The sequence below is a fragment of the Hordeum vulgare genome, chromosome 2H (assembly GCF_904849725.1).
Source record: "Hordeum vulgare subsp. vulgare chromosome 2H, MorexV3_pseudomolecules_assembly, whole genome shotgun sequence".
In the NCBI taxonomy this organism is placed as follows: Eukaryota; Viridiplantae; Streptophyta; class Magnoliopsida; order Poales; family Poaceae; genus Hordeum; species Hordeum vulgare.
Window position 1 is genome coordinate 5177937 of NC_058519.1, and position 19141 is coordinate 5197077.

The 19141-nt window shown below is 44.8% G+C and overlaps 1 protein-coding gene across 1 annotated transcript; it reads right to left on the reverse strand.

The window, feature by feature from the left end:
- Positions 1–1018: 1018 nt before the first annotated feature.
- LOC123429057 (L-type lectin-domain containing receptor kinase IX.1-like) lies at positions 1019–6011 on the reverse strand. Its single transcript, XM_045113118.1, has 3 exons — positions 5032–6011; positions 2017–2662; positions 1019–1898 (listed from the first exon to the last, which is right to left on the reverse strand). Exons 1-3 carry the CDS (start codon positions 5993–5995, stop codon positions 1286–1288), a joined length of 2223 nt encoding a protein of 740 aa, XP_044969053.1. The 5' UTR covers positions 5996–6011; the 3' UTR covers positions 1019–1285.
- Positions 6012–19141: the final 13130 nt, after the last annotated feature.

Here is a 19141-nt window from a genome sequence, read left to right on the forward strand (position 1 = left end):
AAGGAGGCTGAGCCCCGACCTCTGAATCGAATGATGCATGCAGCCATCTTTATTACTTATTCAACAAAGGTCTGACAAGTACATACATCAAACCACCCGAAGCCCCCTCTCACACCTACATACCGTGATAATGTGGAGTGCTCTCACTCCCCATATCTAAATCCGGTGTCGTCTCTGATCCATCCACATAACGTATCGGAACTCACAGCCGGTGCAGCAGACCTAAAGTGTACACCACATGCACACGTTTTAGAAGCTGCCATCATCCTCGAACCGTTGAACCATTTTCAGGAGAGAGATCCGCATAATCCTTGTCAGTCCAGCCATCCGTCGACGCCACAACGGCGCCCAACGGCACCATCTCCCCGCGCTCGTTCATCCAAACGCGAAGGCTCAGTAAGATCTGACGTGCATAGCACCTGTCGACCAGGCATGACAAAGCGTAGCACCTGTCGGCCAGGCATGACCTGACATCAACACTGAAGCTTCGTGCAGGACGAAGACAGAGTGTGCGTTATTGTTACATAATATAACAGAAAAAATAAACTTCAGTGCAACTGGGTTAATTTCAACAAAGAGCTGAGCAGGGAGGGCCTAGGCTGGACTTGGAACGATCAGCGCAGCCAAACCTGCCGGTAGCGGCATCGGTGACATCTTCACCATCTCTGGTGATGCCCAGGCTACGGCAAACGAGCCTCACGCCTTTCTTGGCTGCCGGCCGCCAAACCTGCCGATAGCGAGACATCAGCAGCGTGCAGGCGAGCACGAGGAGTAGTGGGCGCGGGCTGCATAGCACTACTATTGGGGAGCGGTGGGGTTGGCGAGGCCTCGAAGCCAGAAGGGCGCGTTGACGACATGGAGGGGAGAGGGCGCAGCATGGTAGACGGCGAGCAGAGAGCAGCCAGCGCCGGGCTCCTCTCCTGGCTGAGCGTCTCAGCCACCGAGCATGAGGGCCGAAGAAAAATGATGAGGGCCGAAGAAAAACCAGCATGAATGAAAAAAAAAGAGAGTAAAAACATTGAGTATCATAATAGTTTATTACATTTGCCCATATAACCAAACCAACATTTAATGCAGACAAAGACCAACATGATGCAAACGTCAACAGCAACATAGATCAACCGTGAGATGCATACGAAGTATATGCACGCCACGTTGATCGTAGGTAAGTAGGAACATTGAGAGCTGGCTATATCCATATATACATGTGCATATGCAGTGTAGTAGTCCACGTTGACTGGCGTAACCATATCCAAAAAGTGATTCATGTGGCTCGCTGAAAGATCTAGGTGCCATCTGACTTAAGTGCATGCTGGTCAGAGCTAATGGTGCAGGTGCCTTGCTGTGCTGAGGGTACCGAAGTTTTCACCAAGTAGTCAAGGTCAGGCAACGGCTCGTCACGTTCCAGGACCTCCATTGCTTTCCGAACGGTAGGTCGCTTGGCACTCTCAGAAAGAGAACACCAGAGTCCTAGGACAGCCACGCGCTGCATCTGGTTCCTGTCCAAGTCGTCATCGCCGCCATGTAACCTTCCATCTGTAGCCTCCATGACCCTGCTTCTTATGTACAGCTCCCATACTCGCTCCCTGGACTTTCCTGTGCATACAATGTCTAGCAGGACGATTCCAAAGCTGTAGACGTCGGAGCTCCGGTAGAACTTTACTTTTCCATCTTTCCTGCATTCTGGATCAATGTACCCTTCCGTACCTATGGCGGTTGTCAATAATGTCGCATTGTCCTGGTTGCCGATCCTCGACAGCCCGAAGTCAGCAAGCTTGGCGTTGAAGTTGTTGTCTAGGAGTATGTTGCTTGGTTTGATATCTCTATGAAGAATGTAAGGGGCGCAGTCATGGTGGAGGTAGACAAGAGCAGAACCAATGTCTTTGATGATTTGGTACCTGAAAAACAGACGGGCAAATTAATGAATAACATTACCATCCATTATTAATCCCCTCAAGAAAATATAATAAGAAGAACAAAATATGCACGGTATATGGTGGTACCGGCCGGTAGTACCTTGTTGGCCATGCTATCACTTGCTCACTCTCACGTAGGTGGTAATGCAGATTGCCATTGGGCACCAGTTCATAGACAAGGAAGAGCTCGTCATCTTTCTTCTTCCTGTAGCACCAACACATGAAATCAAACATGTTTTGGCTGTTTCCTTTGCAGCACCAACCTTTCAGTTTGACGAGATTCTTGTGCTTTGCTGCGCTAATGGCGCTCATCTCCGCGAAGAAGTCAAGATTTCCTCCCCTTGGCTCATTCAATATTTTCTTTACAGCCACCTCACCGCCGTCTGATTCCTTCGAGCTCGGGTTTGATGACGCACCCGATTCCATGGAAGACAATGCATCTGATTCTCTCGAGTGCACACCTGATGACGATGATGATGATGATGATGATCCTTTGGAGATCAACGTACCCCTATAGACTACTCCAAAGGCACCTCGCCCAATAACCCTCTCCGCTGAGAAGTTGCCCGTTGCAACAGCCAGATCACGGTAGTCGAACTGTCTAGGTCCTCCAGTTCGTGTCACAAAATCATGGCTTCTAGTGCTCTTTTTCCACCTGAAGCACGAGAGGATACACCAAACTACAACCACCAACGCCACAGCTCCTCCAATTGACCCTCCAATAAACGCTGGCTTCATGTTATGAACTGCATGCACGTAATTAACACTGCCTATTAGTTAATATTGTTAGTGAAGGTGTCTCCAAATTTATTTGTCTCTTCTATCTTAATGAATACCAATGTGTATAAATTAAATTTTGAGATAAAACGATGCATCCCATATCTCGGCATGCCCCCCCCCCCCCTCCCCCTTCCTAGCTATTCTAACCACATTTCAGAGCTCTTGTATAGAACTGACCATCACTAACGGAGCTTTGATTCAAAAGATATCATCCATCCAGAATTTCACAAAGAAATAAAATGTAAGCCTTCTGATGGAGGGGGAGAGAATATTTTTAAGACGTGTGCAGCAGTCCTTCTTTTCACATCCTCTCTCTCTCTCTCTACAAATCTGACACAAGCATGCAGATGACCCACATGTATCCCTATGTATTTCATTGATGCTTCTTATACATGAAATAGCAGCAGTAATCCCCAAAACTAGAACAACCGTGGATGCTTCGCCGTTAGGTAGCAGCACCACTAGAATTTACTATTTTCCATTAACCATGCCCAAGGGTGGAGCTAGATCATGGATGGGTGAGGTTGATAGCGCCTAGCGGCACGTTAGAGTTGATTGTGGGATAGGTGGTGGCATTTCTTTTCTTGAATACGTCAATGGAAGAAAGATCTACTCCTCCATAAATAGCCCTAAATGTTTAGGAGCCTATATTTATAAATAGAATTTTCATGCGATAGGGAGCCCAACACAAGTACTTCAGGCTCTATAAACTGCCTTCGTAGCATCTTAAAAGCAAGTACAACAGGAAGCCATAGGCAGGCTATAAGAGATGTCGAATCATATTTTTTTTCTAGCTGAAGAAGAGAGGAGAGGAGAGAGAAGATAACCGTGCTATAAACATATGACCAACTATATCACATGTTCCAATACCCATTGTGAGAGAAAAAAGCGGGCCACGTATTAATAACGTAGCATACAAATATGACTTAGCATTGTTTCCCGTTCCCCGCATATATGGAAAACCAAAACCCCCTTTAAAGATTAAGATTTTCACGTGGTTTGTGCATAAGCGTGTGATTCTCATCAAGGACAATTTGGCTAAACACATATGATAAGGTAGTAAACAATGTTGTTTTCGTGGCCAATAGGAAACAATTCGTCATCTGTTTCTAGCCTGCCCACTCACCAAGCTTTTGTGGCATTCTATTCATGTGACTTTCAATATTCCTCCGTCGACTAGCATATCAAATCTTTTTGGTAATTGGCTAAGTGGGTTGGAACCCAATAATGCGGTACGAAATCGTGTGGAGTTTGTGCATTACTTTGGGCTATTTGAAACCGTTAAAATGATTTTGTGTTTAACAAAAGAAAGATTGAAAAAATTGCAGGTTACGTAGAGATGCGTCTGGATGTACCGGTGCATGGTCATTACTTCCCGCGGACGTGAGGGAGCTTATGACTTGTGGGAGCAACTGTTGAAAGATGGTAGCGTGGGGTAAGTATAACCAGTTTAGGTGACCATCCAATACTAGAATATGTGTGTAGACATCATATCATATTTTCCATTCTTAAATACTAGCTAGAACCCACTATCCATTTTTTCCTTTCCATACAACAATGTCATCATGCATGTAGTCATAAGTTATTTTTTTATTAATCTTTTCATGCAAAACATAGCCTCAGGCATGAATTTGTTTTCTAGTTAATTAAGCAAGACATTTTTATAATGGTTTTTTACATTAACATTAGTTTTCTAACATTTATCCAAACATTTGTTAAGAAGTTTTCCGCATCAAAGTGCGGGGCATCGTCTAGTATACTTAAGAAGTTGATCCCCACTACTTATATTATCTCAACATGCACACATGCCACATCATCATACATGCCACCTAATCAACTCCACTACTTTTATTTCTCTTAACATGCATGCATGAAAAAGCTACTTACACTAATTCCCTCAAAACATACACACATCTCACTTTATTAATTCCACTACTTTCATTTTTCTAAACATGCATGAGAAATATTACTTAATAAATATTTTATAACTATAAAGTAACCGAATGCAACAAATCATATGTATTTTTAATCTTTAGTCCTGTATTTAAATTCAAAAAACCCAAATCTCATCAAAATATACCGGTTTGTTTCCACTGCAACGCGCGGGTTATCATCTAGTTGTATCCTATTTTGGCCGGTTGTGGCATTTCGACTTGTAATTTTATTTATGTTTTTGCATGAACTTTTTAATAAATGGATGTGTGCATAAAATTAGATGGAGATTGTGGACTGTACTATTAACCATGCTCTAATTTTCCTAGCAGTTACCCAAAAAAATCCTAGCAGTTGCATTGAATAAACAAAGGTGTATATGTATTATATATAACAATAATACCTTTTTCGGGCAGAGCAAGGGACGAGTTGAAGGACCATGACAGTATCTGATGCTGCACCATGCCGGAGCGTGGGCTGGTGGCCGCAGAAAACCCCACTGCCACTTGAGCCGGGAGCAAGCTGCTGAGGGTAACGGGTAATTGCCCGCTCACCACACCATGATCGGGGCGATAATTACCATCCGGATAAGCAAACTGCAGGTCAGCGACCAGCGTCCGGGTGGTGTTTTCAAAGGTGATAGTGGCCATCATGTAGCCGCTGAGGTCGAAGGGCAAGCTTGCGTTGTAGTTAGGGGAGGCCACAGAGTTGATGTCAATACCGATGTGGTCGCCGATGGGGTCCCATGTGTCCTGGAACGTGTCGAACTCCACGGCGACGAACTGGTCGGTGTCCAAGGAGGCGCCATCTCCGACCATCAAGCCGAGGCCGCCGCTTCCGCTTGAGGAGTCCCCCTGAAATGTGGAATTGAAATAGGCGAGGAAGAAAGCCATGCCTTCTCCCTTGGCATTCTTGTTGTTAGACAAGATGCCGAAGGTGAAGCGCGTTTGGAAGCTGGCCATCTCGCCGCCGCCTGTGGTGCTGTCGTAGAATGGCACAGGGTGCGCGTACGACACGCGTCCCACTCTCATGCAATCCGATGACCCGTCGCAGGTACCGAGGTCGACCAGCTGAGTTTGCGCGACGGCGTGGCCCTCGAACTTGAGGTCATCATGGCGGTAGTTGGAATTGTTGGTGAAGTCGAAGCTGAAGGAGAAGGGTGAGGCAACTGCGGCTGGGACGGGAGGGGGGAATACATTTACAGGGGAGACGGGGGTAGGGGCAATGGCATCGACGGCTGGAGAGGGAACGAGAGCGGGAGCGGGAGCGGGAGATTGCGCTCCAGAGAGGTGTAAGCCAACGAAGAGCAGGAGGATGAGGAGGAGGAGGGGGAACTGCGCGCTGCCTGTGCTTGCAGGCGAGCCCATGGCCACAATGACTCACTACTACTGACGTGGTGAGATTAATTGCTCAATCGGCGACGAGCATTTCATTTTTATAGGCGACGGCACGACGCATCGCCGCCCAGTCGCCAACCGCGCGCACGGCTCGGCTGCTCCGGCGAGTCGCATCGCCTCCTCGGTCCAAGTCGTCGCCAGTCGCCGGCCGTCCTGACTTCTTACGACGCGGAAATTCTTGGAGTCACCTCCTTCACGCCATAGGCCAGCCTGGCCGTCAACCTCGGAACGAACATTCCACTCGGACGAGTGTGCAGGCTCAGTTTGAAAGGGGTTTTAATAATTCGTGTGCCGGTTTAGGCTCAAAATAAGTAAGCTTAAATCTCACGTGGCGAAACATTTTTTTTCACCCTATCATTCATTTTTTTTCACCCTAGCATTCATCTAAGGCAGTTAAAAAAAATAACACGCTATACCATAGCTAGTAGCATATTATAGCGTATAGAGAATTGTCTCGTTAAAGAATTGTCTCATTAAATTGATCAACGTACAGTGTCTCGCTAATAACACGCTATAACACGTTAAAAACATATTTTCATGGACAAGGCTATTTTGTATAGCGCTCTATGTTTTCTCCTTGGTCTAAGGTGGTGTAACAGCTCTGAGTGCCTCCACACCCTCACACACACAAAAAAATTGAAAAACAAATAGAACAAAACCTGAAACTTTGATGATCAAAGATGATCAAATTTTTCAATGATCTTGCAAAGTTTCAGCCCCAAATAAGATTCGAGGAGCCTTTACAAAACAAATCACTGTTCAAAAGTGCACATAAACTTTAAACAAACCCCCATGAAAAAAAAATCACTACTTAAAAGTGCACATAAACTGTAAACAGTGATTCTATTTTTTAGGTGAGGACTCCTCAAATGTTATTTGGGGTCTAAACTTTGCAAGATCATCAATAGTTTGATCATGTTTTATGTTCCAAAATTCAATTTTATTTTATCTTATATCAATTTGTTTTGAATTCAACTCCGCCTAAGTTGTCTCAACATAACCAGTTCTAAGCCCAGGTAAAGGAGCAGGGCTGTGATAGGCTAGCTTGGATATCCAACAATAAAACTCAGTCACTCTTATGGAAATGGAACCCAAAATATTTTCGCTGGGGTGTAACCCTCTCAACGACGCACCACATCGAAACCCGAGTGTGGTGTCAAATGGGCAAGGGTCGGTCAGCCACCACCCTGGTGGCGCCGCGTATCTTGATCTGGATACGGTGGCAAGTGAGCAAGGATGGGTTGTCACATCCTTAGTGCATCGATGCATTCACGCCCGGGTGTAGTGAAAAATGAATAAGGATCTTCGCATTTGACTCGACGAGTGCGAAGGGCAAGAAAGCTAGTCGATCCTAGGAGGATCCGCTTAGGTAGTGGGAATGTAGGATCCCTAACAGTAGGCGACGGGAGCTAGTTGATACATCATGAGGAGAGGTGTTGTTATCATTTGCATCTAAGAGACCAAATTGAGGGGACAAAATATGAAAGAGGTGGAGGATACTGGCTTCTGGAAACAGAAATGGAGTAGGCATATTAATCAAGGAGAGCCTAAAGTTTGGAGTGATAGATGTCGGAGACGTGGGGACTGGATTATCCTGGTCAAGCTGGTAGTTGGGGACTTAGTTCTCAACATTATCGACACGCATGCCCTGCAAATAAGCCAAAACGAAAACACCAAAAGGGAGTTCTGCGAAGGCCTGGAGAACATGGTTAGGAGTCTACAGATTGGCGACTGGCTCTTTGTAGGACGAGATCTTAATGGTCGCGTGGGCATATCTAACACAGGTTTTGATGGGATGCATGGGGGCTTTGGCTATGGCATCGGGAATCAATAAGAAGGTGATATCTTAAGCTTTGCTCTAGCCTGCGACATGATCGTAGCTAACACCCTACTTAAGAAGAGAAAATCACATCTAATGACTGTTTGTAGTGGTCAACCCTCTAGCCAGATTGATTTCATCCTCTCGAGAAGGTAAGACATGTGTGTGATACGTCTTCAATGTATCTATAATATTTTATTGCTTCATGCTACTATTTTATCAAACTTATATACTTTAGAGGCCATTGTATATAATTTTTGCAAACTAATATATTAACCTAGTGCTCAGTGCCATCTTTGTTTTTGTTTATTTTCTTGTTTCGCGGGAATTTATACCAAATGACGTCCAAACGGAACGAAACTTTACGGTGATTTTGTCTGGACCAACACAGACCCTGGAGCGTCCGGAGGACACATGACGCCGGATGAGAGGGCCACAAGCTCATACGGTGCGCCACCTGGGGGCGCCGTGTGAGCTTCTGGGGCCCTCGTGGCTCTCCTGCACCGCCTCTTCGTCCTATAATTTCCCATATATTCCAAAAACCCTAAAAGGAACCCCGAAAAAAATGACGGTGTAAGTCTCTGTTCCTTCACGATTACATTTGGAGGCCTCCGCTAGAACTCTGTCGGGAATTGATCACGGAGGCCGTCTTCATCAACCTTGCCGCCTTCATGATGATGTGTGGGTAGTTCATCACGGACCTACATGTCCATAGTGATTAGGTAGATGGCTCTCTTTCTGTATTATCTTCAATACCATGTTCTCTCTAGGGATTAATGCGATGTAATCCTCTATTACGGTGTGTTTGTTGGGATCCGAGGAACTGTGGCTTTATGATCAGATTATCCATTGCAAGTAACAGAGTCTTTTCGAAATCTATTATAACTTTATTATGTATGATTGTTACAGCTATGTATGCTTTCCATCTATGTGTCTTCTTTGGCCAAATAGATAAGTAGATCACAAGAGGGCATGGTGCATAGTAGTAGGTTCAATCTTGTTGTAGCCTCACCTAATGATAGAAAGGGTAGAGAGGAACGTATTTGTATTGTTGCTAATAAGAATAAAAGGATTGGGTATGAACATATTGCTTGTCATACTTTGTCTGCATTATGTCATCTTGCTTAAAGTGTTATTCTGTTTGTCATGAACTTAATATTATAGATGCATGCTAGATAGCGGTTGATTGGTGGAGTGATAATAGTAGATGCAGGTAGGAGTCGGTCTACTTGTCACGAACGTAATGCATATGTACATGATCATGCCATGAATAACATCATAACTATGGGCTTTTGTATAAATTTCCCAACAGTAATTCGTTTGCCCACCATATGCTATGTTCTTGAGAGATATGCTTGTAGTGAAAACTATGGCCCCTGGGTCTATTTCACATATTTATTAAAGCACGATTTGTTGGGGAACGTTGCATGGGAAACAAAAAAAAAACCTACACACATACAAGATCTATCCATGGTGATGACCATCTACGAGAGGAGAGGTCAGATCCACATATACCCTTATAGATCACTAAGCGGGAAGCGTTAATAAATGCGGTTGATGTAGTAGAACATCTTCGTGATCCAAATCGCAAGCCGTCCCACGATCCAATCATGATATAGTGACAAACGAACGACACCTCCCCGTTCAGCACACGCACATCTTGATAACGATCTCCGCCTCCTTGATCCAGCAAGCGGGGGCTGAGAGGTAGATAAGTTCTCCAGCAGCACAACGGCGTGGTGGCGGTAGTGGTGAACTGATTCGGCAGGGCTTCGCCGAGCTCTACCGAACTAATCTCGAGGAGGGAAACGATCTAGAGAGGAGAGGGCAAAATGTGGCTTTTCAGGTGGTGGTTTCCCTCAAAACCTCCACTATATATCGGAGGAAGGGGTGGAGAAGGCGCCCTATGGTTTCCCCTTGGGCCTTTAGCCGCTGGCCAAGGAGGTGGAGTCCATCTACTGCAAGGAGGTGGGCGTGGGGAGGAGTCCTACTCCAACAAGGACTCCTCCACCCTCCACCTCTTTTCCTCTTGGGCGCATGGGACCCTTATGGGGTCGGCTGCCCAGCCCACCTAGGGCTGGTGCGCCACCTCTTGGGCCCATGTGCCCCCCTCCCGGTGGACCCCCGGATCTCATTTGACATTCCCGGTACACTATCGGAAATGCCTGAAACCTTTTTGTAACCCAAATACCACTTTCCTATATATGAATCATTACCTCCGGACCATTCTGGAGCTCCTCGTGACGTCCGGGGTGTCATCCGGGACCCCGAACAATCTTTGTTCACAAACAAACATAACTTAGTAATACCGAAACGTCACCAAGCCTTAAGTGTGCAGAACCTGCAGGTTCGAGAACTATGCAAACATGACCGAGACACTCTCCGGTCAATAACCAACAGCGGGACCTGGATGCCCATATTGGTTCCTACGTATTGTATGAAGATCTGTATCGATTGAATCTCAGTGTCAAGGATTCAGTTCATCGCGTATGTTGTTCCCTTTGTCCATCGGTATTTTACTTGCCCGAGATTCAATCATCGGTATCTGCATACCTAATTCAATCTTGTTACTGGCAAGTCTCTTTACTCGTCCCGCAATGCAAGATCACGTGACTAACTCCTTAGTCACATTGCTTGCAAGCTTCTTGTGATGTTGTATTACTCAGTGGGTGCTAGAGATACCTCTCCATCATACGGAGTGACAAATCCCAGTATCGATCCAAGCCAACCCAACAGACACCCTCGGAGATACCTATGCATCACCTTTATAGTCACGCAGTTACATTGTGACATTTGATACACACAAGACATTCCTCCGGTGTCCGGGAGTTGCATGATCTCATGGTCATAGGAACAAATACTTGACATGCAGAAACCAATAGCAATAAACTGACACGATCATATTCTAGGTTCATAGTTTGGGTCTTACCCATAGATCATTCTCCTAATGATGTGATCCCGTTATCAAATGACAACTCATGTTTATGGGCAGTAAAACATTGACCATCTTTGATCAACGAGCTAGTCCTTTAAAGGCTCACTAGGGACAGTGTGTTGTTTATGTATCCACACATGTATTTGAGTTTCCAATCAATACAATTCTAACATGGACAATAAACGATTATCATGAACAAGGAAATATAATAATAACTAGTTTATTATTGCCGCTGGGGCATATTTCCAACACAATTTACCTTGGTGCATTTTTTCCTTTTAACTTACTTTGCAATTTATCTACCAACCAATATCATATTTGATCGTTGCAATTAACGCGAACAAGGGGATTGACAACCCTCTTGCCTGCGTTGGGTCAAAGTATTTGCTCTTGGTCGTGCAGGTACTATCGGCGGTTGATTCCGTATTTCTTCCATTGGTTCAATAAACCTCGGTTCTCACTGAGGGAAATACTTGTTCTACTCTACTATATCAATTCCTTCCTCTTTGGGGAAAAATCACATCTACAAAGTAGCAGCGTGCATGCCTAGATTCTAAAGTAATACATGGATAGAGTGTTGTCCTCGACATAAGCTTGTCATTGTTGACTTCCACTTTATGATTTGTGTCCAATAGCACAAGCTTACCAAAGTCACTAGAATGAAGTGGTGGAAGCTCAAAGGGGAGGGGGTAGCTCAAACATTCAAGGAGATATTCATTAAGGAGGGCCCTTGGGAGGAAGGATGTGATGCAGACAATATGTGAGTGAAGATGGAGAATTGCATTCTAAGGTGGCCTCACAGGAGTTTGGAGTGTTGAGGGGAAGTAGAAGCGAAGCTAAAAATACCTGGTGGTGGAACGATGATTGATAGAAGGCTATTAAGGAGAAGAAAGATTATTTCAGACGCCTATACTTGGATAAAAGTGCAGACCCGAGGCCCTGTGCGAAACTAAAAAATGGGGCCCTATCTCACAAAAAAATTGAACTAATGAGCAATTATAATGTATATATATTTCAGAGAAAAAAGTATAATATATATAATATAATGTCTTACATACCAATTGGACATATAAAAAAGTCATACATATCCAACTCTAGGTTGCTATTTATTTGAGCATCCTGAGTCTTTTAGTATTCTTTGAAATGAAATCTTCAATGATATCCTCGTAATCAATCTTCTCCAACACTTCACTCGCATGTGAGTATTTGTTGTGTCATAGTAGTACTCATATAGGACTTCAAAAGCTTCTATTTAGAAAAACTTATTTCTGCCAATGCAACTGTCAAAGCAATCTTCTCCAACACTTCACTCTCATGTGAGTCTTTGTTGTGTCATAGTAGTACTCATATAGGACTTCAAAAGCTTCTATTTAGAAAAACCTATTTCTGCCAATGCAACTGTCAAAGGAATGGTCAATGAAACTCTATATGCAATACTTGCATTGGAAAAACAATCATGTCGCTTTAAAAAATTCAGAATTTCAACAGGTCTGATATTTTCGTTCATCATCTAACTTACGTTATACAGTAGCATATATCAATTAGAGACGAGGTGTCGATGTTTGACAATTGAAAGAACTGTCCAACTCACCTAATTTTTGGTCTTGTGATCATTAACCAAGGAGGTAAGAACCAATCTCTAACAAGGTAACAATCCCTGCCAATAATTAATTACAAAAATAGGAATTACGAACAGGAACCGAAGTTAGTTAAAAAGAAGGACTCGCTAAGCACCTGAAAGCTAGAGTTAGTCACCGATCAATTTGACAAGATGACATCGATGAGTCTGAAATTTGCGAGAGGAGGCGAGGTCGCGAGGAAGGCAACGGCGGCAGCGTCGTGTCGCCCTATTGGTCTGAATCTGAATTATGATGATCCTATCGATCTAACGACCAGGGAACGAGGGACGAGGCGGAGCCGCGGAGGCGTTAAGACGACGAGAGTAGACGAGGCGTCCATGCGTCGAGAGGAGGCCCATGATCACGGTCGGGTTCCCTTTCCTGAGGAACCCAAATAGTAGCAATCGAGTAGATTCTTTTTGAGATTTAGCGGTTGAGTAGGAGGAGTCGAGGAGTACAATCCCCGATCCCTTTCCATGCTCGTCACTCGATGGCCTCCTCACCTCGAGCCCTCGACTCCAGCTCACTCCAGCGCTTAGCGGCCCAGGAGCGCTTCAGTTTTTTAATACTAGGCCTATATAAAAAATTTGGGACCCCCACAATTTTGGGCCATATGCGGGCCGCACTTTTTGTACCACTCTGGGGCCACTCCTGCAAGTGAGTGTTAGAAAAGTTAAAACTCAAGACACTAGTAGAAAACAGGGCTATCGTTCGGCCCTCGCCAGCCCATTAGTCCCGGTTCTTCAAGAACCGGGACCAATGGGGGGTATTTGACCCGGTTCGTGAGCCCAGGGGGCCGGCCGGGGCCTCGTGGGCATTGGTCCCGGTTCGTGTGGAACCATTTGTCCCGGTTTGAGCCACGAACCGGGACCAATGGTCCTCGCTGCTGGCCCACAACCATTGGTCCCGGTTCGTGGCATGAACCGGGACAGAAGGGGTGGCTTTAGTCCCGGTTCATGCCACGAACCGGGACAAATAACTTGCCTATATATACCCACCGTCGCGGCAGAGCACTCCACAGTGCTCTGTTTTTTCAATCCGGCGAGGAGAGGGCATTTGGGTGCTCTAGTTCACCTCCTATGCACATGAGGTGTTCGATGAAATGCCCGAGCCACACTAGTTAAGCTTTCTCCTCTCGAAGCTCGACCTAGGAGCTCCATTTTTTTGAGTTTTTTCTAGATTTAGGGGTCCGTCAAGCCCCGTCCCCGTTTTCACCGCCGTTGATCGCCCGCGCCGATCTCGTCACCGGCACCACCGTGGTGAGCCTCTTGTTCTTATCTTCTTTATGATACTTGTCTGATTTTCTTACTTTAGATAGATATTTGTCTGATTTTCTTAATTTTGACACACATAATTATATGTAATGCACACAGATGAACCGGCAATGGATGTATGGTGACAGACATACCTCCGAGTACATTAAGGGCGTGCATATTTTTCTTGAAGTGGCTGAGGCAAACAAGCAGAATGGTTTTATGTGTTGTTCATGAAGTAAATGTGGGAATACGAAGTCTTACTCTGACCGGAAAATCCTTCACACCCACCTTCTTTACAAGGGTTTCATGCCACACTATAATGTTTGGACGAGGCACGGAGAAATAGGGGTTATGATGGAAGACGGTGAAGAAGAAGAGGACGATGAAAACTATGTGTCCCCTGAATATGGTGATGCTGCAATGGGGGGAGCTGCTGAAGATCAAGAGGAACCAGACGATGTGCCCGATGATGCTGCAATGGGGGAAGCTGCTGAATATCAAGAGAAACCAGACGATGTGCCCGATGATGATCTCTGTCGGGTCATTGTCGATGCAAGGACGCAATGTGAATGTCAAAAGGAGAAGCTGAAGTTCGATCGCATGTTAGAGGATCACAAAAAAAAGTTGTACCCCAATTGTGAAGATGACAACACAAAGCTGGGTACCGTACTGGAATTACTGCAGTGGAAGGCAGAGAATGTTGTGCCTGACAAAGGATTTGAGAAGCTACTGAAAATATTGCAGAAGAAGCTTCCAAAGGATAATGAATTGCCCGACAGTACGTACGCAGCAAAGAAGGTCGTATGCCCTCTAGGATTGGAGGTGTAGAAGATACATGCATGCATGCCCTAATGACTGCATCCTCTACCGCGGTGCATACGAGGATTTGAACACATGCCCGGTATGCGGTGCATTGTAGTATAAGATGAGACGAGATGACCCTGGTGATGTTGATGGCGAGCCCCGCAGGAAGAGAGTTCCTGCGAAGGTGATGTGGTATGCTCCTATAATACCACGGTTGAAATGACTGTTCAGAAACAAAGAGCATGCCAAGTTGATGCGATGGCACAGTGAGGACCGTAAGAAAGACGGGAAGTTGAGAGCACCCGCTGACGGGTCGCAGTCGAGAAAAATCGAGAGAGAGTACTGGGCTGAGTTTGCACGTGAACCAAGGAATGTATGGTTTGGTTTAAGCGCGGATGACATTAATCCTTTCGGGGAGCAGAGCAGCAATCACAGCACCTGGCCTGTGATTCTATGTATGTATAACCTTCCTCCTTGGATGTGCATGAAGCGGAAGTTCATTATGATACCAGTTCTCATCCAAGGCCCTAAGCAACCCGGCAACGACATTGATGTGTACCTAAGGCCATTAGTTGAAGCACTTTTACAGCTATGGAATGGAAACGGTGTGCGTGCGTGGGATGAGCACAAACAGGAGGAATTTAAACTGCACGCGTTGCTGTTTGTAACCATCAACGATTGGCCCGCTCTCAGTAACCTTTCAGGACAGACAAACAAGGGATACCACGCATGCACGCACTGTTTAGCTGATACCGAAAGTATATACCTGGGAAGCTGCAGGAAGAATATGTACCTGGGCCATCGTCGATTTCTTCCGACCAACCATCAATGTCGAAAGAAAGGCAAGCATTTCAAAGGCGAGGCAGATCACCGGAAGAAGCCTGCCATGCATACCGGTCATCATGTACTTGCTATGGTCAATGATTTACACGTAATTTTTCGAAAGGGTCCCGGCGGACTAGCTGTTTTGAGTGACGCTGGGGGACACGCACCCATGTGGAAGAAGAAATCTATATTTTTAGACCTACGCTACTAGAAAGACATAGAGGTCCGCTCTTCGATAGACGTGATGCAAGTGACGAAGAACCTTTGCATCAACCTGCTAGGCTTCTTGGGCGTGTATGGGAAGACAAAAGATACAGCTGAGGCACAGGAGGACTTGCAACGTTTGCACGAAAAAGACGGCATGCATCCAAAGCAGTATGAAGGTCCTGCCAGCTACGCTCTTACCAAAGAAGAGAAGGAAATCTTCTTTGAATGCCTGCTTAGTATGAAGGTCCCGACTGGCTTCTTGTCGAATATAAAGGGAATAATAAATATGGCAGAGAAAAAGTTTCAGAACCTAAAGTCTCATGACTGCCACGTGATTATGACGCAACTGCTTCCGGTTGCATTGAGGGGGCTTCTACCGAAAAACGTCCGATTAGCCATTGTGAAGCTATGTGCATTCCTCAATGCAATCTCTCAGAAGGTGATCGATCCAGAATTCATACCAAGGCTAAGGAGTGATGTGGTGCAACGTCTTGTCAGTTTCGAGCTGGTGTTCCCACCATCCTTCTTCAATATCATGACGCACGTCCTAGTTCATCTAGTTGACGAGATTGTCATTCTGGGCCCCGTATTTCTACACAATATGTACCCCTTTGAGAGGTTCATGGGAGTCCTAAAGAAATATGTCTGTAACCACGCTAGGCCAGAAGGAAGCATCTCCATGGGCCATCAAACAGAGGATCTCATTGGGTTTTGTGTTGACTTCATTCCTGACCTTAAGAAGATAGGTCTCCCTAAATCGCGGTATGACGGGAGACTGACTGGAAAAGGCACGCTTGGAGGGGAGAAAATAATATGCAGGGACGGATATTCTTGGTCTGAAGCACACTGCACAGTTCTACAGAACTCTACCTTGGTGACCCCTTATGTCGATGAACATAAGAACAGTCTGCGCTCCAAACACCCGGAGCAGTGCCACGACTGGATTTCATGTGAACACATCAGGACTTTCAGCAGTTGGATGGAAACACGTCTCAGAGATGAAAACATTGTTTGTGATGAGTTGTACTCGTTGTCCAGGGGACCATCTTCGACTGTTACGATTTGGAAAGGATACGAGATAAATGGGGATACATTTTACACGATCGCCCAAGATCAAAAGAGCACCAACCAAAACAGCAGTGTGCGCTTTGATGCAGCCACCGAGAGGGGATAGGACACATATTATGGTTACATACTGGACATATGGAAACTTGACTACGGAGTAGATTTTAAGGTCCCTTTGTTTAAGTGCAAATGGGTCAATCTGTTAGGAGGCGGGGTACAGGTAGACCCACAGTACGGAATGACAACAGTGGATCTGAACAATCTTGGGTACACTGACGAACCGTTCGTCCTAGCCAATGATGTGGCACAAGTTATCTATGTGAAGGACATGTCTACCAAACCGAGAAAAAGAAAAAATAAGGAAGCGAATACATCATACGATGAGCCAAAGCGCCACATAGTTCTTTCAGGAAAAAGGGACATCGTGGGAGTGCAGGGCAAGACAGACATGTCCGAAGATTATGAAAAGTTTCATGAAATTCCTCCCTTCAAAGTCAAGGCTGACCCAAGCATCCTGATAAATGATGAAGATTATCCATGGTTACGGCGCAATAAGGAAAGGACACAAGCGAAAAAAAAGTGAAGACTTTCTCCACAACTATTATGATGATACCATGCCAACTTCCAACCTTTTTGTAGTTCATTTGAAATGCATGTTATAACAGACAAGTTTCCGTATGAATATGCATGTTTTAACACACAAGTTTCCGTATAAAATGCCTTTGTAACATCCTTAGAACTGGTACTAAAGGAATCAACTAAAAAGCTTTTATAAACCTCTAGTATTATTGAAACTAAAATTATATAGAATTTTGTTGCAAACTTTAATAGCAAAAAGAATTATCATAAAAGAAAATAAATAAGTAATTAGAATTTTGTTCAAAACATTAAAAGCAAAAAAGAATTATCATAAAAGAAAATAAATAAGTAATTAGAATTTTGTTACAAACTTTAATAGCAAAAAGAATTATCATAAAAGAAAATAAATAAGTAATTAGAAACCACTCCGAGCCCCTCTCAGCTAGCGAGATGGAACTAAACATAGCACCGCACCGCGCCAGCACACGCTCTTTGGTCCCGGTTGGTATTTATTTGTTAAAAATGGACTAAAAAGAATGAATTAAAAATAATTAAATAAAACATTAATAAAAAGAATGAACTAAAAAAATCAAAAAATATTAACTAAAAAAGTTTTCATAAAATAAAAAAAATTGCAACAAAATAGATACGCTTATAGAGGAAATTCAACCTAAACACCTTTCGATTTTTAGGTTGCATTTTCTTTATAAGACACTTCGAATAAGCAGCCGTAGAGGGGCTTATAAACCATTAACAGGGCACATCGCTTGGCGAGGTGGGACTAAACTTCTTCGGAACTGCCGCGAACACACCTTTCGTCCCGGTTGGTGGCACCAACCGGGACTAAAGAGGTGCATTGGTCCCGGTTTGTGCCACCAACCGGGACCAAAGGTCTCTGTTTCCCGCCCTTTGGGCTGCTGAAAAGAGGCCTTTGGTCCGGGTTGGTGCCATGAACCGGGACCAATGCCTTTGCTATATTAGCCAACACTTTGGAAATTTTCAGATTTCACGGTGCCGCGAGCTCATCCACGCCCGACGACGTCGCGAGCTCATCCACGGCGCCGCCAGGCTGCCCCGTCGCCGTCGCCCGTCGCCCATCGCCCTCCGACCCCCGGGCCCATGCCGTCGCCCGTCGCCGTCGCCCTCCCCCCCCCCCCCCCCCCGCCCCCCGCCGTCGTCGCCCCCTGCCGCCCCCGAGCCGTCACCGTCGCCCTCGCCCTCCGCCCCCCGCCGCCCTCGCCGTCGCCCTTGCCGCCCACGCCGTCGCCCCGGGCGCCGCCGCCACGGCTCTGTTTTTTTTATTGCTTTTAATTTTTGATTTTTTTTGGTGATATTATTGTTGAATATGCATGTTTGTATGTTCATATATATGCAAAGATTGAATATGTAAAAAAATTATGATTTTTTCTGTTCATAGAATTTTTATGATTTTTATGTCAAATTTATATGCAAAGAACGAAAATCGTGAGTACTTTTCTAGCCATTGAGATTGAGTAATCACCTCTCTTATATAGATTGAGATTGGGCATTTTTCACAATCTCAAATGATGTATCCATGTGGGTGTCAAATCATACAAACTATTACATGAGCCAAACCAAGTTCAGATTATTTGACTAGCAAGATGTTAATGCTATCATTTTGCGCACTAAAATTATCGTAATGCACAATGCAATGGTCGTATCCATGTGAGTTTCAAATCATACAAACAATTACAGGAGCCAAATGAAAATTCAGATCATTTGACAAGCAAGATTAAGTGTCATTTTTTCGCTCTAAAATTATCATAAGAACATACAATTCTATGAGAGCATGGCATGTTTATTGTTTATGACCCGAACAGGTACGACTTAACATGTTTCTTTAAATCTTTAAAATCAACTGGTTAGTGCTAAGTAATCATTCACGGTCATATGTTTCCCTGTATAACTAGTGGATGTTGCTCAGTGGAGATTAGCTTAGGGGCTGTAAGTGCGAATTATAACAATATAGCAAAATCATTCAATTAT